Below are 27898 nucleotides of genomic sequence, written 5' to 3' on the forward strand. Positions count from 1 at the left end.
GGATTGGGCCACTATTTGTTGGCAGGTTGTCAGGCGGGTTTTGTTGGTGCAAGGTTTGGTTAGGGCTGCATCAGTCAGAATTCCCAACTGGAGGGCTGGGTGCACAACTGGGTGCTGAGTGCAGAGCTGGGTGACTGTCTAGGCTCCTGATGAGGCGTCCAGCCTTACATTCCGACCCTTTTGATGATATGGATGTCACGATCATCTGGCTACTTCCTGCTGACTAGGGGCATAGTAAGGGGGAAGAGTCAGTTGGCTGGTGCCTCGGTTGGGAGCCGGACATAACGGTGAAGTAGCATCTGGTTTACCGCCACCCTGGAAATTTCCCTCATGTGGGCTTGTAAAAACCTGAGGACAACAGGGGCTAACATTAACAAAAGGCAAACTATGATAATGGGAGTGATAACAGGGGTTAGCCAGGTGAGTATGGGGGATTGCCAACAGTTGAGAGGTGAGACTGATGCATTCTGCTTCTTGCAGAGGTCTTCTTGGAGGAGATAGAGAGTGTTGACATTTTCTTCCACGAGGCCTGTTTCATTGATGTAATAGCAGCACTGCTCCTGAAGAAACAGACAGGTACCTCCCTTTTCTGCTGTCAGCAGGTCAAGGGCCCGTGGGTTCTGGAGAGTTAACTGGGCTAGTGACGTGATTTGTTGCTGGAGGGAGGCCAGGGAGGTGGCCGACGCTTCGATAGCTAAGCGAAGCTTGTCCTTTAGTTGAGTGGCTGAGGTGACGCTGTAGCCTAGGGTGCCGCTACCCAGCCTGGCCGCCACCAGAAAGGATGCTAGAGAGAGACCAATGACCATTGGAAGGAAGACTGCTTGTCTGTCTCGGTGATTAGGGGAGGGTGGAAGGAGGGATAGAAGTTCGGCCTGTCCGTTTATACCTCTAACTTCACTGTGGTGTTACAGCTGGCACTGGAGCTGCTGGCTGTCTCATAGCAGAGAGAGAAATTGTGAAGGTGTACTTGGAATATCCCTTAAGATGGTGTCAGGTCCCATAGGTGATTGTGACAGACTGAACCCGGACCTGAGGGGAACTGCAGCTAAGGGGGTGCTGCTGAGAGAGGCACATAAAAAGCAGTTGGTGATATTCATGGCTTTAGTTAAATTTAACATGTTGGCTCCCTGCTGTACTAGAGTCAACCAAGAGAAAAGTTGAGAGGTGCTATCTGAGGGTTTGAATTGGTTAGTTAGGGTGGCTTCATTTTGCAGGATTGTATGTCTTACAGAACTGAGCTGTTCTATTGCTTTAGAGATGGTGCGGGTATAGGACTGGAATATTAGCCATGTTCCCTGAGGGTGGCTCCAGGTATAATCTTCATAGACTTTACTGGACACTCCTGCATCCCAATGGCTGTGCCAGAGGTCGCGGATGTTGAGGGCTAAGGAACCATTGCTGAAGCGAGTGAGCATGCGGTTGGGACGGCCTGGAGGCTGTGGCTTGTGAATAACACAAGAGCTGTATGGGCATCCCCGTAGGTAGTGTTCCACCAATGACAGTAGTCCTTGGTTTGGTCATATAAAAAACACAGCCTGTGCTGAAAGTGAAACCCATGATCGCTACCGAGTACGGCGCTTTTACCGTGTGGGATGAGGATGGAGACAGTAGACTGACAGCCACCTGTTAGGCAGTTTGCCTGTGCAAGATAATGGGTCCTGGTGGTGGGGCCCTCAGTCCAGGATTCCTGGGTGTAGAAGCGCCAAACATATGAGTTGGCCTCAAGAGGAGATATTAGAAGGACTGTCAGGAGGAGGCTCTGAAGGGTTAGGGGGCGATGGGTCAGGGCCACGGATGAGGCGGAGGTGAGTGGGGCCCAGGGGTTCAGATTTCCACTGATTATTTTGGCGGGCCAGCTTGCGGCGGGACTCATGGTACCATGGAGTGTGATCCAGGAGTTTGGCTGCTGTGGGGGTGGTTAGGATAACAATGTGGGGTCCCGACCACCTGGGCTGCAAAGATCCTGGTTTGAGCTTTCAGAGGAGAGCGCTGTCACCTGGTTGGAGAGGCGTCACTGGGTGGGGGTCCTCCAGTCCTGGAACAACAGGTAGGGTGCGGTCCGTGTGCTCCCTAAGCAGGTGGCAGAGAAGAGAGAGGAAGGGAAGGTAGGAAGCCAGTAGGGGTGGTTTTACAGGGAGATTATGGGAAACCAGGAAAGGCTGGCCGTACAGCAATTGAAAGGGACTAAGGCCCATTGGCCCCTATGGGGTGGCCCGGACCCGGGCCAGGGCAAGAGGTAGGAGTGTGGGCCAAGAGAGTTTTACCTCAATAGCAAGTTTGGCCAAATGGTCTTTGAGGATGCCGTGGGCCCGTTCAACTTTACCCAATGACTGGGGATGGTAAGGGATGTGCAGTTTCCAGGATATGTTGAGGGACTTGGCGACTAGCTGGACTACTTGGGCTGTAAATGCTGGACCATTGTCCGACTGGATGGTGGCAGGTAGGCCAAAGCGAGGGATGATTTCTTGAGTAAGGAGGGAGGCCACCATGTCTGCTGTCTCCCGGGAGGTGGGGAAGGCTTCAATCCAACCTGAAAAGGTATCTACAAAAGTTAGGAAGTAACGGAACTTTTGTGAGTGGGCATATGAGTGAAGTCAATTTGCCAGTCTTGGGCCAGTAGGTTGCCACGCATTTGGTGGGTAGGAAACTGTGGCCTTAAGCCTCCCTGAGGTGAGACCTTAGAGCAAGTAATGCATGCCTTGTATACCTGCTTGATTGTTTGTTGCGGACCTGGCGAGAAAAGGAGGGGCTGTACAAAGTGGTGTAACGCCTTAGGCCCTATATGTAAGGATTGGTGGATTTCAGCAATAATTTTAGGGGCCTCTTCCCGGGGAAAGGCAATTCTGTTATTTAGGAAGATCCAGTCCTGATTAGATTCTCTTCCCCCTTTTAGTATAAGAGCCTGTTTTTCTGATGGTGAGTATACAGGCTGTGTGGCTGTGGTAATAGGGATAGGGGTCAACTTGGCATTAAAGGTCTTGTTGCTGGGTCTGCCCGCGCATTGCCCCAGGAGAGAGCATCATGCTGGGCTCGGTGTCCTCAGCAGTGTATGACTGCAACCTCCCTGGGCAATGATAAGGCCTGTAAAAGGTTGGAGATCTGTGTACCATTGATTATCGGGGACCCCTTTGTGGTAAGAAATCCCCGCTCTCTCCAGAGGGCAGAGTGGCAATGGGTAATAAGAAAGGCATATTTTGAATCAGTATAGATATTTGCTTGTTTTCCCTGTGCTAGTGTGACAGCTCGGGATAGGGCAATGTGTTCTGCTTTTTGTGATGTGGTTCCGTCAGGGAGGTGATGTGCCTCAAGGGTGGCTGAATCTGTGACTGCTGAATCTGTGACTACCACATAGGTGGCCTTTCGCCGCCTGTAGGCTGTCATTACTGAGCTTTCATCCACATAGAAGGTAAGGTCTGGTTTAGGTAGGGGAAGGTCGGATAGGCCCTCCCGAGGTTTGGCAAGTATATCCATTAGTTCAGGGCAGGAGTGGGCTGGGGAAGGGGGAAGGGATGGAATGGGAAGCAAGGTAGCCAGGTTGAGTGGGGAAGTGGGGTGAAGGCTGACGGAAGGATTTTCAATGAAGAGCAGGTGGAACTCCTGTAGACGGGAGGGTACTAGGTGAGCGAGAGTTTTGTGGAAGAGGAGGTCAGTAAGCCGGTGAGGAGAGGACACTGAGATGGGCTGGCCCAGGGTACATTTTAGGGATTCCTTGGTAAGTTCTGTTGCTTCTCCCAGGGCCTGCAGGCAAGACTGCCACCCCCTGACCGTGGGGTCAAGTTGCTTTGATAAGTAGGCTACAGGGCAGAACACAGGACCCAGGGGTTGGGTTAGAACCCCAACAGCAACCCTGTTTCTCATCAGTGAACAGATAAATGGGGCGATTGAGGTCCAGCAGATGAAGTGGGGAAGTGGGGGTGTGGTGGACAGAGCAGTTTGGAGGGTTTTAAAAGCCCATTTTACAACCTCAGGATGGGAGAGAGGTCCCTTGGGGGTGTCCTTAGCTGCCACTTACAGAGATTTAGCTAGATAGGCAAAGTTAGGTATCCAGTGGCGGCGCAGGTCCTGAACCAGGCTGTAGTTGCCGGACAACTTTCGGACCGGCAAGATAGGAGTGTTACAAGGAGAACTGGTGGGAATAAATAGTTCCTGGGCTAGCAGGCGGGTGATAATAGGCTTCAGGCTTTGACGGTGGGTTTTCGAGATGGGGAACTGAGGACATGAAGGAAAGTAGGTAGGATCTTTGAGAAGTATCTTAACCGGGGTATGATATTTGGCCGCTACAGGCTTGAAGGTATCCCATATCAGGGGATTAACTACGTCAGGAGGGATGGGGGTTGAGGCGAGGAGTTAGGGCAGAACGTGGCGTCAGTTAGGAGTGGCAGTAGGAGGTGAGCGGATGATGGGCTTGAGCGTGGGGGGCCGGTGAGTTGGAGAGTGGCCCCCACAGTCTGGAGAATGTCTCGTCCTAAAGGGGGGTCTGGGCAAGAGGGTATAATTAAAAAAGAGTGGGAAAGGGGGTGTCCCTTGAGGACACAGTCTAAAGGATGAGTTTGATTGGGACAGGAAAACTTACTGTCAATTCCTATGACTGAAACCTGGGAAGGTATGCTAGGTCCTGAGTAGGAAGGCAATACAGAATAGGTAGCCTCCATGTCCACTAAGAAGGAAATGGACTTGCCCACTACCTGCAGCATTACCCTGGGCTCAGCAAGGGTGATGGGGTTCTTCAAGTCCAGGCTGCGTCAGTTGTCCAGAAGGCTGAGAAGTTCAAGTGATGGGATTGCTTCCTGCGGACCCATCTGCCCTCCACATAGAGGCGCGGGGGTGGGCCTGCAGTCCAGGACGGGCAATCACTGCACCAATGTCCAAGCTGCTTGCAGTTCAGGCAAGGCTTGGTAGGTGGTTGGAGACATGGACACTGACATGCCCAGTGTCCCTCCTGACCGCACTTGAAACAGGCCCTAGGCGGAACGTCTCCGGAGTTCTTGGCGGGTTTCGATGGACCCCCTCCACCAGGCGCCTGGTGGGCTGCCGGCCTCAGGGCTGCCACAAGAGCTTGGGTTTGGAGGTTTACCTTTTGCTGTAGACGGGCCTGGCTGGTGGCCTCAGCCTTTTCCTCTCGGCCATTAAAAACTTTAAATGCTATGTTTACCAGGTCTCACATGGGAGTTTGGGGGCCCTCCTCAGCCTTTTTAAGTTTCTTTCTAATGTTAGCTGCTGACTGAGAGATGAAATGGGTGGCTAGAACTGTAGCCCCTGGTAAAGAGGCCGGGTCCAGCCGAGTATGAAGGATCGTAGCATTAGTTAATCGGTCGAGGAAGGTGGCGGGGTTTTCAGTAGGACCCCGCGTTATTTCTCTTAATTTATCAAAATTAACTACCTTTTGGGCTGCGTTTTGCAGGCCCGCTAGGAGGTACTGTAGCATTTGGTCCCGGCAATGGCAGCCATCTTGATCAGTTTGATAATTCCAATTAGGGTCAGCCTCGGACCGCCGCCACACCTACTGGCATCTGATTGTGAGATGTATCTGATCAACGTGCGCCCAGGCAGCCATAAGGATGTGGTCACGCTCATCTGGGGTGAGGGTGGAGGACAGAATTGCATAGGTATCATGCCAGGTGAGGTCGTAAGCCTGGGTGAGGTAATGGAATTCTTTGTGTAAGCAGTAGGATTGGTGGAAAATGACCCTAGGCGTTTCTCAATGGCTGATAGGTCAGAGGGAGAAGGGAACATGTACTCGGACAACGCCCGCCGCTCCGGCGACCTTGTGAAGGGGGCAAAGGAGGGAGGTTTCATCCTTAGGAGCACAGTGTGAGCGGGTATGAGCACTGACAGGAGAGGCTAGGTTGGGATTAGGAAGAGGAGGAAGAGGTTGGGACTAGGAAGAGGGGTTGAGGTTCCGCATATGGCGGAGGGTTTGTGGGTCGGGGTCGGAAAAGGAGGAGGATGGTGGAGGGGCCGAGGGTGGTGAGGGAGTTTCTTTGGCCAGGAGCACCTGAGTGGGTGGTGCAAGAGGAACAGAGGGTGGGATGGGAGCAGATACCAGAAGGCCTGAACGTGGGGGACCTCCAACCGTTCACCATTTTTTTTTTTTTTGGCAGAAATTGTCTAAATAGGTTAGAATGCTAAGATCAAAAGTTCCCTCTGGTGGGCACTTGGACTGGTTGTCCAGAGTATACTGGGGCCAGGCCATGGTAGAGAGGAAAAGCAGCCTTTTCTTTTTTACAGAGGCCCAGCTTGGGTAAATTTTGGACTAGACATCCCAATGGCGACTTGGGGTCTAGGCAGGACTCCTGGTTACCCATAGTCCGCTCTCTGTCCCGGAGTAGTCAGGAGTGAGGAATGGCGCCCCGGACCTCAACACCCAAGTACCGGAGATTACGGGGAAGGACAGGAGTATAGGGACGTCTCCACAATATTCCTGTCTTCTAGGGCAGGCAAGCAGGGGGCACCGTGACATCTCCGTGAGACCCACAGCTCGAGATGGGAAGGAGTCCCTGACGCGGCCGTGATTACGGACAGGGTATCTCAAGGTTCAGAGCAAACAGAGGATGGGGTTATGGGCAATAGGAGTCTTACCCAGTGATGGCTACAGACGATCGGAGGGGCGGCAGCTCCCTGGTTCGACTTACGTTAGAGGAGTCAGTTTCCCCCAGGAGGGGTCTTGAACTCGGGTCTCGGCACCACTTGTAAGGGTTATTGCCGAGTTTAAAATGAGGAAACTGAGGCCAGTATAAGAAAATTAAATGCCAGTTTATTCAGCTCCTGGGCGAGGTTCTATGGTCTGGGAAAGGGGCCAGAGAAGTCGAGCTGACTTTCTGGGGTGTGGGGTTTTTGTGGCTATGAGTAAGGAGCAATAGCAGGGCACTCTGACTGGCTCTGGGGGAGCGTGATTGGGCCACTATTGTTTGGCAGGTTGTTGGGTGGCTTTTTTGGTGCAAGATTTGGTTAGGGTTGCATCAGCCCAATTCCCGACTGGAGGGCTAGATGCACAACGGGGTGCTCAGTGCAGAGCTGGGTGGCTGTCTGGGCTCCTGATGAGGCATTCGGCCTTACATGGGTCATGTGTTTTTCAACTTTGTATCCCTAACACGTAACAGTACTTGGCATTTGTTGGTAATCAATAAGTGTACCACATGACTGACTAGTCTTTTTACTTGATCAACAAATCAAAAGGTCTAAACCAATGCTATTTAAAGTAACTAGCCTATGAACTGTTCATTAATTGTTATAATGCAGTGTAGGACTCAAGCCAGAATGTTAAAAGAAATGCTTCCTTTTTTTTTTTTTTTTTTTTTTTTTTTTTTTGAGAAAGTCTTGCTGTGAAAAAGTATCTAGCAGAACTAATGCTTGTGATGCAGCTATTGACATTCTTGCCCCATTTTGATTCAAGTACTTGAAAGTTGGATGAAGACATTTTCATAAGGAAAAACAAAATGATGAGGAGATGGATGGTTAAACTTATCTTTAGAGTCTTCATTCAGTTTTATAAGCACAAATATTCACAGACTGTCAAACAGATTTAAACTAAAGACACCTATTTTCACTGGTAAAAAATAAATACAGATACACTACACTTAAGTTTTTAAAAAGCCAAGACACATTAAAAAAAAAAAAACCTAATAAATTTTTAATTAGAATTTTTTCCTTTTTTTTTTTTTTAACAGGACAAGTAACAGATTACATCAAACTTCAGAACTTCTCAAATACCTAGTTATTATACACATTCCCATCTGTCTTGCAGGGAGGGATCTTGGTCGGCTTAACAGTTTCAGGTAAAATAAGCTGCATAATAGTATATATTACAATAATAAATGTACAATGTTTACATGAAATATGTTTTAGAAGCAAGAAAAAGATGCATCTGCATCAAAGGCGACCTTTTAAAATGCCACAACTATTTTTTACATTCACTCTTGCAACAGGTTACAAGATGGGGGTCACTAAGCTCAGATAAATCGCTATGATGCACATAAAATACAGGAAGATTGGTTACTTTATATATTATATATATTTATATTTTCACACGTTAGCATCTGAGACATAAACTGAGAATTTAAAATTTATTCTCTTCAGATAACAAATCATTTTTTATTCTTCATAAACAAGGTGCCCACAAAAGCACATAAGTAAGGCACAATAGGGCTTTCTGTTACAGAATAGTGTGCATCATGTTTACTTAACCAGAAAACGTGCATTATCTGTGCAAGTTCATGCTGCAAACCCAACGCATACAATAAAACAAAAGGAAACTGAGCTTTAAACAAAACCAAAATTGATACAATTCCAGCTGTTTCACATATTCATTTGGACTGACAATGATATATCAACAGGTTATTTTTAAAAAGCCAATTGTAGATTACAAGTAAAATTTGCTCAGCAACTATTTTTATCTGAAATTATAAACAGTAATAAAGTAACTTTACTGAAACAAATTAAATACTGAGTGAGGCACAAAGCAACGGTCAATCGTGCATTTACTATATTGCAAACTTCATGACCCAAAATTACAAGTATAATTTGTCAAATACACATTTTGCTGCAACAATGTGCCCTGCTTTAAACTTGCCATATAACAGAGGCACTAACATATCATTAAATTATAAATAGATTGGGAAAATGACTTAATCCCAATGGTACTATGTCACAGCCCTAGTATTTATAATAAATACAGCTTTTCGCAAAATATTTTTCCAATATCTGCCAATTTCTTCTTTATTGCTCACATAAATTTGAATCTATTACAACTGGTTTCAGAACTTTCACAGAAAATCATACTCAGACATTTTTATATAAAACCTATAAAAGATATTTTAAACTTGTTTCTAATACTTCCAGGTGTTTGGCTGTTTGATTTATGCAAAAGTACAGCCATATGTGTATATCTGTGTGTGTGTGTATATATATATATATACACACATACATCTATATATACACACACACATACACATACATTATATATACACACACGTTAGATTATGAATAAAATAGAAAGCTTATTTTACTGCTTTAATGCAGACATCCTCACAAAACAAGACTACTTCCACCACCACCAGCATTTATACATATATACAAAGCCAGTTTAAGTACATATACATCCACTTACACATATTTGTAACCACTAAGCCCAAATTAATTTTCCCATATTCCAGCTGTAGCAAATGAATTGCTTATAAGCAACAGAAACTTAAGGTTAAATTGGGAAATCAACAGTTTTACCACATTAGCCTGTAGGAACTACGCAGGTGACTGTATACAAAAATTCACAACATTAGTTCACAAGAAATTATGGGACTACAAGAAGTCTTTCATCATGCTTTTGTGTGGTTATCCAAACACTTCTTGGTGCAAAAATACAACCAACACATCTGAAAATGCTTAATAAAGTCAATGCTCCTCATGCAAAACTTTAAGTGTATTGGTTTAACTGAGCTCCAAAAACTGAATGAAATAATTATCCTACCTACTCAGCATTGATGCCTCACTGCTAAATCCCTTTGGAACCTTAAGACTTCTGGAACGTTCAAACAGATGTATTAATCGGTAAAAATATTACATACAAAAAGCATTTAAAAAGGAAGACAAAAAGCCAAACAGGAATTTTCCTATTGTAAATAACAGTCTTATAAATGGAAGAAAATCTTTTCAGGAACTTCCTTGAGAATTGGTTAGGCCAGTCCGAAGACGAAGATGAGACATAGAATTCATATGTTTATTTGATGGCTTCAATGGAGTGTTGGAAGTAAGAGCCTGGGGAAAGCGATGGTGGTATCTATCTAGTCGTAAATATTTTACTGTAACCAACTTCCCTGTTTTAAGATAAAAATAGTATTTTAGATCTGTAAAACTGTTTAATATTTGCAGAAAATTAACTGTGGTAAAAGACACGTGAGCACAAAACATAAAGTCATCTAAAATTGTTACTAAAAAAAATGCTAACCTAAATTCTTTTATTTAAAATCTGGTTTAGTTTATATTTTCAAAATGTTTATAATACTCAAATTTCTTACCATCAAACCAAGAGCCATGCAATGCTTTAAAAGCCTTTCCAGCATATTCTGGAGACAGACATTTAACATATACACAACCCTGTGATATCAAAAAAGAAAGAAAATAGTCTTAGTTTAATAGTAACAAATCCAAAACAGGAAATTCAATACTAAAAGTTACTTTACCTCACGTGAATTTTTGTCTACTGCAATGTGAACAATGCCATCATTATCACTGCATTTTTCTAAAATTGCTTCTTGAATTGCCAAATGCCACTGATCCCCTATTTCCCTAAAAGTTAATGAAAACAAAAATCAACAACCATATTCCTACTCAGCAAAAATTCTTCATTGTCTCTTACAACATATATATACTACTAGAATTGGGATAGTTTAAAAACTACATATAATTTTAATTGGTATTAAGTAAATGCTTGTTGATTAACAGTAGATGGATTAAAAAACTATTAGTATTCAGAAATCTCAGGCCTTCTCTCACTTTCCAGTGAAAGAGTGAAGAGAGCTGAGGCAATGAAAGACTAGCCCACCACAGCAGAACAAATGGATCGGGTCATTCCTATGTTTAAAATTCCTGTGTACTTAACGGTTATTTCTGTTTTCTTTCTAGTGTTAATAAGCACTTAATGAGTTGTGAACTTATTAAAGTTGTAAAAGTTATTTTTTTTTTCTTAGACAGGGTCTCACTTTGTCACTCAGGCTGGAGTACAGTGGTGTGATCTCAGCTCACTGCAACGTCTGCCTCCCAGCCTCAAGCCATCCTCCCACTTCAGCCTTCCGAGTAGCTAGGACTATAGGTGCATGCCACCAATCCCGGCTAATTTCTTTTCTATTTTTTGTAGAGACCGGGTTTTGCCACGTTGCCCAGGCTGGCCTCAAACTCCTGACCTCAAGCAATCCATCCACCTTGGCCTCTCAAAGCCTCCCAAAGTGCTGGGATTATAGGTGTGAGCCACTGTGCCTAGCTGAATGTTATTTTCTTTAATTTTAACAATATGTTCAAATTCCTAAAGAAAATTCTTAGTAAATACTGTATTTGAACTTGTCTTTTCCAAAATAATGATATAGAACTATATCATTTTGTAAAGTCACCTTACTATAATGACAGTTTTAAGGTTTTTCTGCTGTGGTAATGGACATTTGTCATACTTGTGAGACAAGGTAGGAGAGAGGGGAATGTGACTTCACCTTAAATCACAAATTTTCATCTTAGGTAATAAAATAGTGGAATTTCGAATTCCTGAGACATGAGGTAAGACTCCCAACAGAGGTATCACACTGCTGTTTCTATCTCTGCAAAACAGAGGTGGTGTTTGTCTCTCTGTGTGTGTATCTATGTGTGCGTGCATACTACTTCCTCACATTTCCAACTTTGCTGTCACTTGTTTAGAATTTCATCAATGAGTTATTAGATGAGACTTTGGGGGTATTTTATACATAATGTAATTGCCACTGTTGGGATTTTTAAAACAGAATTTGAACTGTAATATCACTGGATAGATAAGTAGTGGCCTCAGGAAGCTAATTCTAAGAATTATTGCAGCTTACACATGAAATACTATGAATTCTAAGGCAGTCACTTTTGACCGTGCTATTCTCTGGAAGCGTATGTTGGAATTACAAAGTCTGAAAAGTTCCTCAAATATTATATTGACAAGCAATAGGACTTTATAGAGAAGAAGGTGTACACATCTTTGTAGGAAACTTTTTACAATTTGAGATTTGAAATTTGAAATTAGTAAGAAGCAGTGATTTTTTAAATCTATATTGTCTATCAAGGCAAAAATATATATAATATGACTTACACATTTAATAAAGGGTACTCTTTGTCACTGTGAATCATTAATTTCCCTCAGGCATTTATTTACCTGCTATGAGGATTCATAATGAATACAAAGATTTATAAAAGCCTTACAAATCTTTATACATTAGTGTCCTTTGGCCAAATCTTTGCTTAGAATTTAATAAAAGAGAAAAACATAGTGTTTCTGTAGTAGAGATTCAGAAGAAAGACATTTTCAATTACAGACACACCATTATAAGAATATCATGCATTTTCCAGCCAAATCTTCAGAATAAGAGTTACAAGTACCCCTGATCATAATACTTACATAACGGGATCAAACATATTCCGAATCTTTAGACACGGTGTCAAACTATTTGGTGGTGAATTTCTTCTATCTAAATGAAATGCTACAAAAAACAAACTAGTTTTACTATTTGTCATTGTTCCATTTTGTTGAATGTCATTCAATCATTCAGTTCATTTGAAAAATATTCACTGCATGCTTTTACTATGAGCCAGACCCCTGGTCAGATGTTAAGGTGAGTAAGACAGATAGTCATTGCTACCAAAGAGTTTATAGTTTAATGGGAGAGACAGATGGTAGAGTATCATGCAAGAAAGTACAACTGTGATTAAGTCCTAAGAAAGAAAAGTACAGAAAGCTGCAAAAGTTAACCTCAAATGAGAGTATCAGATAAAACTTCTCTGAGAAAGTGAAATTTATGTGGGAATTGAAGAATGAAAATTAGCAGGGTGAAGAGAGGTGTGTAAAGAAAATTTCAAGTAGAGGTGATTGACTGTACACAGCTCCTGGGGCAAGAAGGAAGTTGGTGTATTCTAGTAACTAAAAGCCAGCAAATGTGGCTGGAGTCAAAAGAATAGAAAGATAAACCTACAGAATATATTAGATTATTTAGGATGATGTAGGTCACATTAAAGTATTTGGGCATTATCATAAGAGTAACAAAGCCAATCCAGTGTTTTAAGGAGTAGAATAGTACGAAATCGGTCTTTTAAAACTACAATTTTAAAAAATACATTGTTATGTGGAGACTCAATTAGGTAAAAGTAAAAGTGAGTGCAAGGCAACCAGTTAGAAGGTTATTTTATTATAGTTGTCTAAGAAGGAGAGGATAAATGAAGTGGGTAAGACAGGCCAACAGTGCAGGTGAAAAGCAGATAGAATCAGGGTATATTATGGAGTACATAATTTGTTACATAAGGTAAACAAATGCCATGGTGGTTTGTTGCACCTAACAACCCAAACCCATCACCTAGGTATTAAACCCTGCATGCATCAGCTATTTACCCTGACAAAGCATCACTTATATGCCATGTTTAAAGAAGCCTCTTTTTCAAGCTTTTTCAAAGTAAAAATTAATTGAAGAATAAAAAGAGAGTGACTGGATTTTGCTATTGCAAGTCCAAAACAACTTACTTACCTTTTCCACAAATACTATGTTTAGCAAATATTGATAAACATATTTTTATAGGAAAAAGTTGTAATTTTCTGATGCATTGCTTTCTGCTTTTCTTTGTAGTAAAAGTTTGGGTACATATGGTAGCCAATCTTCAAACTCGCCTACATACTTACCCGTTACTAATGTATACATGTTTTTGAAACTATGTTGGCATTAAGAAAAATATGGAAAGATATCCACAAAAGTTACTTGGCAGGAGGGATATATAAATAGAAAGGTCTATTTATTAAAGGGAAGAAAGAGGAGGCAAGCAAAAATTGGAAAAAAGAGCAGTTAAAAAGTTATGATTTCACTTATATACATATATAGGTTATATATATTATGTTGTATATTAATATAAATTATGTGTCTTATTTACATAAATAAATTAGATGAAAAGAATGCAATTAATATATATAATACTAAGTTGCTTTGTTAAGTGAAAAAGCAAGATTCAAAGAATATTCAGCTTTATTAAAGATAAGCCAATTATGTTTGCATTAGCCAAGACAAAAGTGTGGAAGGATACATAAGAAGCTAACACTGATTCCTTCTATGAAATGGAACCAGAAAGACAGCTTTGCCTTTGTACATCTTTGAATTGTACTGTTTCACTTAACACATTTTTGTCATTTTGAAAAATCAAAAGAAAATTACTTTTTTGATGTTTAAAAATACATACCTTGACCCTGCCATACTTTAGAAGGTATAACTAATATTTTGTCACAGGATGCAGAAGGCTGGATCCATCGCCAAACCAGAAAATCTGCACCACCTATTCTTCGTGTTTCCGTGCGAACTCTAGACTCGTTAGCAGCAAGGAAATCAACAGCTCTATTCCAGACTTTCTTCATTTTTTTCCTATCATGTGAACAAAATGGCAAATTTGCTGTCATCTTGGCTTGTCATCTTTTGGGAATATTAGTATTTGAAGTAATGGTTAACTCTAGCTGTTCTTACCACTACTCATGGAGTTTGTTCAAAGAAGATTTAGATGCCTATACCTCATCTCAGATTTACTGAATTTCAATTTCCAGAGCTAGAACACAAGTGTCTGTATTTTTTCACCAAAAGCTCCACTGGTGATTATGTGTTGCTAGAGTCAAGATGGCTGCTTTAGAATATGGAATTAGCTTTTATTTTCAAAAGCTGTATTTTAGTTTTTTAAAAGCTTCATTAATAATAAAATTAGTACTTAAAAACATTAGTAAAACACAAGCCACTGGCTATCATCTCTCTATTTCTTTATCAAGATGAGATTAAAGGAAATAAGATGGAGATGAGTAACAAAGAATCAAGAATGCATAGGAATGAGAAGGACTTAAAAATCCAGTTGTCACTCCAAATCGGGAGAATAATAGAAGAGAATTTAGAAAGAGTATGAAGTACATACCAAAAAAAACCTGTGCACTAAGCAAGTCTAGTTCAGAAGGGCCACAACTCTCAATGTAATTTTCAATACTGCAGAAAACACATTCTGATTTACTTGAACTCATAATGCTTTGAACACACCTGTCATGAGGCTGTATTAAGGAATCGCGTACATGTGGAATAGGCATGTAAGGTTGTAAATCTTTGTTTTCCTGGCACGCTTCATTATGACTTCGTAAAACATCTAAAAATAAAATTTACAAATGAATCAATCACTTGACATAATGTTGTAGTTTAATCACATAATGACTCTTCTAAAAATAGTTGAGATTCTTAAAATATCATACCTATAATCTTTACCACCATATCATACATCTGCCTGGTTTCCTCCTCCTCCTTTGTCCATCGATATTTCATGTAACGCAGAACGACACAAACCATCACTACACCTGCAATAGGCATATACTTTGTGTTTTAAAAATTGTGGTCAATCATTCAATAATATTGCAGTGATTATTTTAACTGCCACAATGGAATGAATCTTCAAGACAGATGGCTGAATTAGCCATATAAATAAAACTACATTAAAAAAATTCAATACTGAACATTTTCCAGTTTCACTTCTTTCTAGAAAAAAGCATTTCTTCCACTACATTGACAAGTGAACATTTATATTCTCAATACTATTTTTAAAAAATAAAATGTAACTGTTTCACAAGTTTTTTTCCTTTGCATAAAATGACTAGAAAAATGAATCTCATAAACATACTAAATCTTACTTTAAGTAAAATGAATTTGTTTTGTTTTGGAGACAGGGTCTTGCTCTGTCATCCAGACTGGAGGGCAGTGGTGTAATCATGGCTAACTGCAGGCTCCAACTCCTGAGCTCAAGAAACCCTCCTACTTCAGCCTCTCAAATAGCTGGGACTATAGGCACATGCTACCATGCCCATCTAATTTTTTAAAATTTTATAGAGGCTGAGTCTCCCTATATTACCCAGGCTGGTCTTAAACTCCTGAGCGCAAGCAATCCTCCTGCTTCAGCCTCCCAAAGTGCTGGGTAATTATAGGTGTAAACCACTGCACCTGGCCAAAATGAATTATTTTTTAAAGAAAAAAAAAAACTATCACCTAAATCACTTAAATCCCTCTTATCAATTTAAAAAATGATAAAAATTTTAACTTAGGTAAATGACATTTTAAAAACTAAACAATTTTAATAAACAATTTATAACATTATTTAAAAATAAGCTAAATTTTTATATTTTTCAGTTTACTTTCTAAGGTAGATTTCTATGTATACAGTGACCATACTTATTTTTTCTGTGACAGTCTTATGACAAAGTTTTACAGTTTTATTCCTACCTCTCCTTATATTACTGTTTTCTAAGCCCTTAGAATGATACTGACATTACTTTAAAAATCCCAACTTTATTTATTGAAGACATCCAGCTGTGATTTATGTATCAACCATCACAAAAATGATTTCTCAACTCTGGCATTTAGAGAAATACACACAAATTCAGACTGCAGTTTATATCCTTTCTTATCTTTACAACTTACCTAAGCATAACAACAACAATCTGTGGGTTACAGTAACAAAAGCACGTCGAAAACGACACCAAAAAGACATCAGTGGTCTTGTGGACTGTAAAAACTGCACATCAGTTATATTTGTCAATTCTTCTTCAGGGCCAAAACCAACACACCTATTTTAAAATAATTAAGGTAGAATTTAAAGTCACGATCACTTTTGACAGTACAAAATGGTCAAAATAGAAATGAGATCCTTTACCTTATTCCAACATCTTTTCCATTTTCTAAGATCCACTGCAATGAAGTGTTAAATATACCTTCATATTCAGGACCTAAATCCTAACAAGAAAAATAGAGAAAAAAATAACTATCCTTAATAATCCACATTCATTTGACTCTCTATAAAGTATTCTTTATAACCTACTTTATATGGAATTTTTCTTTTAACTATATAACATAATAAAAATATTCATTACAGAAAAAATTTTAAAAGAATGAGAAAAAAAGTTACTATTTTCCCACTACAATATAATCAGTGTTAATATTTTGCTTTGTTTTTTTTATTTTACATATTTGGGAGCTGAGCCTCTCTCTATCGCTCAGGCTGGAGTGCAGTGGTGCAATCTTGGCTCACTGCAGCATCCACCTCCTAGGTTCAAGCGATTCTCCTGCCACATCCTCCTGAGTAGCAGGGATTACAGGTGTCCGGTTTTTTTTTTTTTTTTTTTTTTTTAAGTTTTTTTAGAGAGATGAAGTTTCACCATGCTGACCAGGAAGCTCCTGACCTCAAGTGATCTGCCAAAGTGCTGGGCTATTGCACCTGGCTTGGAAGTTCTTTTTTTTTTATCATTATTTTATCAGTGCCATCATAACAGTGAATTTACCACTTTTTAAAATGCAATACTACTTACAGATGAAAAATAAATGGCAAACTCTTCCAGATTAGGATGTTTCACAGACATATTATCAACACATAAATGCAGTAAACCTATCAACTAAAGAAAAACCAACTGGGTTACCAATCATAAGATTTGAGCATTCAAGTAAAAAGTAGAATTTTGAAAAACTAGCATTCATCTTTGTGACCTGGACAACTTCACAATACTTGACCTTTCCAGTGAGATTTGTGTGATATTAACAAATGCAGTTTTTTGATATGGAATAATGAAATGTGACCAATGCATTTGAAAAATACTGATTTTTATAAAAAGCAATCACATATATAACATCATGCATAGGTAAAAGATCCATTCAAAGTGCAAAATAAAGGATTTTATGAGACAAGAGTACAAAAAGTTCACTGATACAGTTTGACTTCCACAATTGCAACTAACATTGAAGAAACTACTACTCAATAGAGGTTTGGTATGGTATCAAAGAAGAGTATCTATCTACAATTATCTGAAAAGGCAACTAAAATACTTTCCAATGTTTTGACTACATAACAATGTGAGGCTGGATTTTCATGATGTACTTCAACCAAACCATCATGACAGATTGAATACAGAGGCAGATAATCCAGTCGCCTTTTATTAAGCTACACATTTAAGAGATTTGCAAAATATATAAAAATGCCACTCTGCTCATTAAATGCTTTCATTTTGGAAAAGTTATTTTTCATAAAAATACATTATTTAACATTAGATTCATTTTTCTTATTCTAAATACATAAATTTTTTCAGTTTTAATTTTTAATATAAACATGTAATACATATTTACTCTTAGAAAATACATTTTTCTAATATAGACAAAAACATATAAATGTATATATCCCACAAAGAAAAGCCAGAGTCCTCAGTAACTATAGGGAACCAAAAAGTTTAAGAACTGCTATGTGTGGGTGGAGTATGCATTTTTAAATTAAAATATTAAAAATAAATGTATCATATTCCACATACTATTGTTCTATTTGCTTTTTTCATGGAACAAAATATTGTGTCAATGTCAGTATACATGGGAAAACCCTATTTTTTCAACAAAATAGTATTCCATTGTATGATTATTCTATACTTTTAATCAACTTCTTATTAATGAACAATTAGAGCATAACCAATTTTAAAATCAAATATAATACTGTTATAAACATCTTTACATAAAACACAAATATTCAACAAATATTTGTTGAGGGCCTACCATGTGCCAAGTACTATTTTAGAAACTAGAAATGCAGCACTAAACAATGCAGTCAAAATTCCCTGGGTTCTTGGAACTTGTATTAGTATAACTTTATGTCCTTTTTGAGCAAAAAAAAAACTTTTTTTTTTTTTTTTGAGTTGCCCAGGCTGGAGTGCAGTGGTATGATCTTGCCTCCCTGCAACCTCTCTCTTCAGGGCTCAAACGAAGTGTTGTGTCTCAGCCTCCCAAGTAGCTGAGATTACAGGTGTGTGCCACCACACCCAGCTAATTATTATATTTTTAGTAGTAGTACAGACAGGGTTTCTCCTTGTTGGCCAGGCTGGTCTCAAATTCCTGGCCTCAATTGATCCATCTGCCTTGGCCTCCAAAAGTGCTGGGATTACAGGCATGAGCTACCATGCCTGGCTCATCGAGGAAAAAATGAATTTCTAAAAACAGAAATAAGTCTTTTAAAAAAAACTCTCCCTAAAAAAAAGATTTTTCTAAGAAGTACCCTATTGTATTTTATCAACAGATTCTTCAAAGGCATTGAAAATTATGAAGTTTCCATTTGATCAGTACAGTTTACTTCCTAATATAAAACTGGTAAGTTACTCTAACGTATCAATTTTGTGAATATGATAAAAAGTTTTATAAAGCAGAACTAATCTTTTCAGGCATCATTACAGGAAACTACTATCAGGATTTTTTTTTTTTTTTTTTTTTTTTTTTTTTTTTTTATTTTTAATTTTTTTTTATAGTATTTACAAATATAAAAAAAAAAAAAAAATTCCAGCCAATGTATTTAATGATTTAAAAAAGGCTTATATATGAGATAATTTCAATGGATATTATGAACTTAGAAATAATCATGAGAGCTAAATAGCTATCTGCTTCAAAAAAATAAAACTACAACATTCAATTTATATATACAGTCGTACCTCAGTATTCATGGGGGATTGGTTCCAGGATGCCCTGTGGATACCAAAATCCACAGATGCTGTAGTCTCTGATATAAAATTGCATACTATTTGCATATAACCTATGTACATCATCCTTTATACTTTAAATCATTTCTAGATTACTTATAACACCTAATACAATGCAAATGAATACAGACAGTTGTGTTTTTAAAATCTGTATTTTTTCATTTTCTTTCCTTTTAGTCTCACAAATATTTTTGATTTATGGTTGGTTAAATCTGTGAATGAAAAACCCATGTATACAGAGGGCCAATTGTATGTATAAAATATATGTACTCATGAGTAGCACTAAAAAAGAATGAGGATACAAGTGATTTTTGTTTGCTTTAACACTGTTTTCAAATGTTATGCAATAAAGTTACACAAAATTATTTCAGGCAATTAGTTTCAATTGTTAGAAATACACTACTAGAAATCACTTTGTGTATAAATTAAAATCTATAAAACAAGATTAATATAGGTTATCAGTATAGCTGGAGATAACATTACTGTATTCTTTATAATGTTGTCACTATATACTTAGAAAAAGGATTTAGGTACTCATTTAGTTCTTCAAAGACACAGATGCCATATATACATGCATATATTAAAAATCAATGAAATAAATGTTGTATTTACTTGTACTTATACATGCTATTCAGTTTGTATTACTATGATTTGCCTAGTATCATGGTATGCTTTGCATTACTACATATACTATTGGACAAGTATAATCTAGTCTTTGAAGACTAGACTATAAACATAAATTTCAGATAACATAAAAACAAACTCTCAAGGTTACTAGCTGCAAATTATAAATATAAAAAATCTAGGAGGCTGCCAACATTATAAATATTACTCTTCTCATCAAATATCCTTTTAAAATGTAAATAAATGTTCAAATTAACAAGGACACCTGAGGATCTAAAAAGCTAAGTATGAGGAAGAACAAAGGGCTTAAACCTTTTAGTTATAAAATAGTGACAGTAAGAAAAGAGGATCTGTTGTTATTTTCCCTTTTCCTGTTTTCCTTTCCCTTGTTAATATCACTTGATATCCACTATCTGGAATACAACAAAACCATGGAATGTTCGTTTTATGGGTACACATTCTTAATAAACAATTGATTATTTAAAACCTCATTAAGTGTTTAATAGAGTGTTGAGGTCTAAAATATGCCAAGATTTCCACAAATATATATCCACACAGTTATACAGCATTCTAGAGTATTAGAAAACGAATTTTTATAAAAGCAAAAATTGAATTATTTGCCTGTGCTAAATAGTTCATGCTAATATTATAGCACACATAGCATATACCTGATTTTAAGAGTTTAAACTGTTTTATTATTCACTTTTTGTAGCCACCTGGAAAGCTGTGGGTATGGCAGGGGTTGGTCAACTTCTTTTTTTCCACAAAGGGCCAGAGAGTAAATGCTTTAAGCTGTGCAGCCATATAAATATCTTTCTTTTTTAAAAAGCAGGCTTTAAAAATACTGTAAAACCACAGCTCACAAGCCATATAAAAACAGGCAAGCTGGATTTGGCCCATAAGCCACAGCTTGCTAACCTCTGAGGTAAGGCATTCCAGCATCATAAAACAAACATTTTCCAATAACTGATGACAAAAATCGGGAGGAAACTATTTTTAATTTTTACTGCATGACTTTTATTACTATTGTTTATTACTATTAATAGTTCAGTCAGTATACCACTGACTGCTTCACATAAATCTTTCTAAATTCAAAGTATATTTTTCCAAATCTTATATCTAACACATTATGTGTGTACGCACGCATACCCCCATGACCTCTCCCAAATGTTCTAATTTCGAAATTATGGGTCAAAAATGTGTATTTTAAAACCCGCATCAGATGCTGTGAACTTGGATTAACGTTTCAAAGTACAGAAACAATACTGTTTCATTAAATAAGGCAACAAAACTTTAATTAGTAAGAAGGGAAAAGGCACTGGTATAGGGAGAAACCAAGCAAGGACTAAAAACCTAATATGGATAGCTTATGAAACTGATAATTTACATAGTAATAGCTATTCAGCTTTCCAGCTGGTGAATCTTCTAGTGAATTGTGAGAAGATATACACTATACATCAGCTGGCACCTTTTAAATTTAATTAAAATATAACACACAGAAATCAACAACGCTGAATAGGCTGTAACTCCTATTCAGAACTGTATGATCTTTCACCTGCTAGAATAAAAACAACAACAAAAACATATCTTTAGAATCAAGCAGACCCAGGATCTGATGCTGGTTCTGTTATAGATTAGCTATATGTACAACCTTAAATGGGACAAGTGAAAATATGCCACCTATGCAGATGTATCTACTTTGATCACTTTTTCAGATCCTAATCCTTAATAGCATATAACCCTTGCCCACTCAATAGCTGAAGCTAAGCATTATGAATCCACTCCATCTATCTAAGAGGCAGAACAATATATAGAAGAGACCAAGTACCTTGGTTCTCTTCCCAGTCACATCACATAGTAGCTGGATGCTCTAGTTATTAGCCCCTCTATGGTTTAGTTTCTTTATGAAATGAGTGTAATACCACCTATCTTGTTGGATCATTCTGAAATTACAATTAACATACAGAAAGTACCAAATTGTACTTCATAAACTTTAATTATTATTATAAAACCCATTTACTACATAATTCCATAAAAAGTTACACAAAGTTACTACCAATGAACTGAAAAACCAATCATGTATTTTCATGGAAATATAAACTATGCATTTCTTAAATGTTCCACCAGAGGGACCTCTTAACTGTTCACAAATTCAAATAAGCTTTCAATATCAAAAACGAGTTTTTTTAAAAGCTCAAGAGCACTGGAGTAGTTATAAAAATAATGTTTAAATTACCTAAATTAGTTATTAAGTTTATTTAAACTTCCTTTGAAGGAGAAAATTGAATAAAGTAAGAATTAAATGTAAATAATCAAATTCAAGAAGACAAAAACATGTTACTGAGGCGTATTCACTCATTTTACTCCATCAAACATTTACTATACTTACTGTGCTTAAAATGTACTAGAAGTTGTGAAAAAATTAGCTTATACCTGTAGGAGTTCTACATGTTCTTTGGTTTATTTATTCTTCAATCCAAAAACTTAAATGTGTTACTGGTGGAACCATAGTGTAAATACATGAAAAAATATAATAGATCTTTTCCTCCACAAGCAGAAGGCCTACCATGTAGATATTATAATCCTTGTTTGATGCCACCTTTGTAGTGAGATTCCTCCATATTTATGCCAGAATATAGATAAAATAGAGAATTTTGGCTAGATTGTGCTAAAGCAGTCATTCTAAATTGGGAAGTAATATAGCAACATATATCAAAAGCACTTTTAAGATTTCATGTTCTTTGAACAAGTAATTTCCTTTATAGGATTCTTTCCTAAGGAAATATTAGAAAATTAAATACTATATGCAAAGATTAGAGTGCTTTCATAATATTGAAAAACCACAAACCAATAAAATAAAATCATATAATGAAATATTATTCAGTAATAGAAAGTTTTCAAAAACCATTGAATGGTTTTTGAAATACACGCAATAATTTCAAGGGAAAGATATGAATATTTATAGTATAAAATAATTTATGATATTTAAATATTAGCTTCAGAAAAAAATTTATAATAGAGAAAAATGGACCAAAACGTTACCAGTTGTTATCCTTAGATAGTAAATTTGAAGGTTTTTTTCCTTTCATTTTCCTTATGAATTAAATAATAAGTGTTATTTATTTATTTATGAGACAGGATCTCATTCTGTCATCCAGGCTGTAGTGTAGTGATACAATCACAGCAAACCTCCCACCTCAGCCTCCTGAGTAGCTGGGAATACAGAGGGTCTACAGAGGCATGTGCCACCACACATAGTTATTTATTTATTTATTTATTTATTTATAGACAAAATCTCACTATGTTTCCCAGTCTGGTCTCCAATTCCTGGGCTCACATGATCTTACTGCCTCAGCCTCCCAAAGTGCTGAGATTATAGATGGGAGCCACTGTGCCAGGCCAGTATTATTTAATTTTACATTGAAAAAAATAAGCATTATTAAAAATAGTACTTTAAGACTTTTATATAGACCTTAAAATTGTATTTTTTTGGGGAAAAAATCCTGCTTAAAGCTGTGTTACGTTTTGCTTTTTTTGGCAGTACAAACTGCGTCTATGGTGGTGACAAACCACAGCAGGTTGTACAGCATTTGAAAAACATGAAAGTGAGATTACAAAAAGAAAAGGTAACAAAAACACACATACATAAACCTAACTAGAGTATTAACATTTTATATAAAATCCTTAAGAATGAAATTAATCTACAATTTTATTAAAATATACAACAGAAATTCTACTAAATTAAAATAAGAAAAACTGAATCTGAAATATAACTCAAGGTATAAAAATCTTCTAAAGGGTATAGAGTTCACTGCAGAAAAAGCATTTAATATAATTTAACATCTCTTCATGATAAAAACTCTCAACAAACTAGGTAATGAAGGACACAATAAAGGCCACAAATGGCAAACCTACAGCCAACAGCATACTGAATCAGAAAAAGCTGAAAGAAGTCCTAACCAGAGAAATTAGGCAAGAGAAAAATAAAGGGCATCCAAATTGGAAAGGAGAATAATTGTCCCTATGTTCAGATGACATGATGTTAGAAAACCCTAAAAGTTTCACCAAAGACGTCTTAGAACTTATAAATGAATTAAATAAACTTGCAGGACAGAAAAGCAATACTCAAAATCAGTAACATACACCAAAAACAAAAGAAAAAAAAATTTTTTTTAAAGTTCCACTTACAATAGCTACAAAAATAAACAAATAAAATACCTATAATTAAATTTAACCAAGAAAGTAAAAGATCTCTAAGTAAAACCATAAAACACCAATAAAAGAAATTGAAGAGGACACACACAAAAAGTAGAGACATCCCATGTTCATGATTAGAAGAAGATTATGAAAACAACTACACTACCAAAAATAATCTATAGATTCAATGCAATCTCTATCAAAATACCACTTACTTAAATTCTTCACGTAAGTAGAAGAAAACAATTCTAAAACTCATATGGAACTTTGAACAGTCAAAGCAATCCTGAGCAAAAAGAACAAAGCTGGATGCATCACACTATAAAACTTCAAAATACACTACAAAGCTATAGTAACCAAAAACAGCATGGTACTGGCATAAAAGCAGATACAAAGATGACTGGAACAGAATAAAGACCCCAGAAATAAATCCACATATTTACAGCCAACTGATTTTTGACACAGGTGCCAAGACCATTCACTGGGGAGAGGACAGTCTCTTCACTAAACAGTACTATGAAAACTAGCTATTCATAAGCAGAATGAAGCCAGCTCCCTTATTTCTCACCATGCACAAAAATCAACTCAAAATGGATTAAAGAATATAAATGTAAGACCTAAAATTTTGAAAGTACTAAAAGATAATATAGGGGTAATGCTTCAGGACATTACTCTGGACAAAGGTTTTTTTTTAGAGAAGACACAAAAGCAAAAATAAATGGGGTTATAGCAAAATAAAAGATTCTGCACAGCAAAGGCAGAAACAGAGTGAAAAGATGACTAGTAGAATGGGAGACAACATTTGCAAACTATTCATCTTACAAGGGATTGATATCCAGAACACACAAAAAACTCAATTCAAGATTAAAAAAAAAAAAAAAAAAAAACAAAAAAAAAATGGGCAAATGAGCTGAACAGACATCTCTCAAAAGAAGACATACAAACAACCAACAGGCATATGAAAAAATGTTCAACATACTAATCATCAGGGAAATGCAAATCAAAATCACAATGAGATATTCACTCACCCCAGTTAGAATTGCTAGCATCAAAAAGACAAAAAAAATAACAAATGCTGGTGAGGATGCAGAGTAAGAGGAACTCTTATCCACTGTTGGTGGGAATGTAAATCAGTACGGCCACTGCAAAAAATATTATGGTGAATCCTCAAAAAATTAAAAATAGAACCACCATACGATCCAGCAATCTCACTACTGGGTATATATCCAAAGGAAAGGACATCAGTAAGTGAAAGAAGTATCTGTACTTTCATTTAGTGCCACATTATTCACAATAATATATAATCAATCTAAGTGTTTATTAACAGGTGAATGAGTAAGAAAATGTGATATATATACACAACAGAATACTACTCAGCCATAACAAAGAACAAAATTATGTGATTCACAGCAACACTGATGAAGAACATTATGTTAAGCGAAATAAGGCAACCACAGAAAGACAAATATATGATGTCACTTGTGGAAGACAAGTGAGTTAGAAGTCCAAGTTAAGGACTACTAAGAACCTGGCTTATTTTAGCTTTGTGGAAGCTAAAAAGTTGATCTCGTGTAGGTAGAGAGAGTAATGGTCAGTCAAGGCTAGAAACTGGCAAAGTGGCAGAGGGAGGGAGTGTAGCCAGAGGTTGGTTAAACTAAATTATAACCAGGTAGGAGGAATAAATTCTAGTATTCTATAACACTGCAGGGCAACTATGATTAACACCAATTTATTACATATTTTCAAATAGCTAAAAGAGCAAATTTTGAATGTTCCCAACACAAAGAAATGACAAATGTTTGAGGTGATAGCTATGCCAATTACCCCAATTTCATCTTTACACCTTGTATACATGTGTCAAAATATCGAACTATATACCCCATAAATATGTACAACTCTCATGTCAATTAAAAACAATAAAAGCAAAAAAAAGCTACAGTTCATTAAATATCATTTTTTTAAAAGTAGATATAAGCAGTTTCCAACTCAACTCATGCTAGGGTGCTTCCAGTAACTTCTTTGCTGCTAGTCTTCAGTAGAACTAATTTTATAGTCTACTGCTGCCTGGCTTTGACTTACCCCAACCCTGCATCTGTGTCCCTTCTTTTTAACTTGTACTATTGCTGACCCATAGCTACAAGAAAATGGTTGGGAGAAATGAAAAAGAGATTAATAATTCTACACCAGCCCCTGCCTCTTCCTCAGCTCCATCTTAACTACTATTCAGGTCCAATCTTGTCCCCAACTCCTATCCCATTTCTTCAGTCCTTCAAACACAGTACAGTCTTTTATCCATGGGTTCAACCATCCATAGACTGAAATGCTGAGTAGACTTAATATAGTCTATCATGAATCAAAAATATTTGGAAATTATGTCTGCATTAAACTTGCACAGTCTTTTTTTTTTCCTTATTATGCCCTAAACCAGAGTTGTCCAATCTTTTGGCTTCCCTTGGCCACAGCGGAAGAACTGTCTTGGGCCACACATAAAATACATTGCTGATGAGCCTAAAAAGAAAAAAAAAAAAAATCGCAAAAATTCTCATGTTTAAAGAAAGTTTACAAATTTGTGTTGGGCCGCATTCAAAGCCGTCCTGGGCTGTGAGTTGGATAAGCTTGCCCTAAATGATAGAGTATAATAATAACTATTTACATACCATTTTCATTGTATTATCAGCAATCTAGAGAAGATTTAAGGTACGCAGCAGGATATGCATGGGTCATACACAAATACTACAGTATTTTATGTAAAGGACTTCAGCATCTACAAATTTTTGTGACCATGGGGGTCCTGGAAGTAATCCCCCAGATACCAAGGAAGAATTAATTATGTTTAAGAGTCTCAGGATTCTTCTGAAAGGCAAATGAGACTTGCTCCAGGAATTTATGACCAATCATAACACAGATATGTGGTATTACCTCTCAGAGATCAAATCTCAGAGGGAGGTTTAACTACACAACAAAAAGAAAGCAGGAAGGAAACACTGAATGGGATAAGACAGTCCTATTACTAGAAGTAAAAACCCACTCAATTATTTTATAAGGAATTGTTTGCTTGCTTTGGATTCCCACTATGCCTTTCTTCATGGAATATTTTATTCAGTGTCTCCTTTAGCCTCCTCAATCCAATCCCCTTTTTTCTGCCTGTACCCTGACATTCATCCATCCCATAATACTGAGCCCTATAATAACTCTCCCTTAGTCAAGATCTTTTTGAATTCTGATTCATTAACTGTCCAGTCTATTAGCTATTATACTATCCATAAATTTTACTGTCACCAATTTTCTCATCTAGGTCAAAATTGAAATGAAAACAATAAAAAACCTTAAGCAAAATTCCTGTGGCATGTTTTTAGAGATTACTCACTAGAGTGGCACTAATTTAAATCAGAAAACACAAAAATTGAATTTGTTGGGAAGCTACCATAATCATGAGGCACTGAACTAGGCATTTTACATACTCAAGCCTCCCAACAACTTTGACAGGTATTAACAGCAGTCCCACATTCACAAAGAAACAGGGAAAGGGACTTTACCAAAACGCAATAGCTTCTATTGGCAGTGCTAGAATTTTGACTCCAGATATAATCTCCATATTATACTGTCTTAGCATCTTTTTGGGACCTACATATAAGTCATACATTAAGTTAAAAACTCAGTCAATATTTCTCTTTATTGACAAGCATATCATAGGAGATTATCACTACAACCTTGCTGAAAGCCTTAAAACATATGACACATTCTAAATTTTAAAAAGTGGAGGAGTGACATCAGCAAGATGGCAGAATAGGAAGCCCCAGACTCTCCTTCCCT

General features: G+C 37.5%; 1 protein-coding gene across 1 annotated transcript in view; it reads right to left on the reverse strand.

Moving 5' to 3' along the window:
* Positions 1-7608: 7608 nt before the first annotated feature.
* Positions 7609-27898, reverse strand: part of LEMD3 (LEM domain containing 3) — a 74620-nt gene continuing 54330 nt past the window's right edge. The window contains exons 5-13 of the mRNA XM_032288342.1: positions 16420-16499; positions 16188-16333; positions 14972-15073; positions 14766-14868; positions 13936-14114; positions 12119-12200; positions 10176-10281; positions 10011-10089; positions 7609-9809 (exon numbers count right to left, since the gene is read on the reverse strand). Of these exons, the coding sequence (XP_032144233.1) occupies positions 9646-9809; positions 10011-10089; positions 10176-10281; positions 12119-12200; positions 13936-14114; positions 14766-14868; positions 14972-15073; positions 16188-16333; positions 16420-16499 (1041 nt within the window). The 3' untranslated portion in view covers positions 7609-9645. The remainder of the gene's footprint in view (positions 9810-10010; positions 10090-10175; positions 10282-12118; positions 12201-13935; positions 14115-14765; positions 14869-14971; positions 15074-16187; positions 16334-16419; positions 16500-27898) is intronic.

The sequence above is a fragment of the Sapajus apella genome, unplaced genomic scaffold (genome assembly GCF_009761245.1).
Source record: "Sapajus apella isolate SASKATOON/1434 unplaced genomic scaffold, GSC_monkey_1.0 scaffold2, whole genome shotgun sequence".
NCBI classification, from domain to species: domain Eukaryota; kingdom Metazoa; phylum Chordata; class Mammalia; order Primates; family Cebidae; genus Sapajus; species Sapajus apella.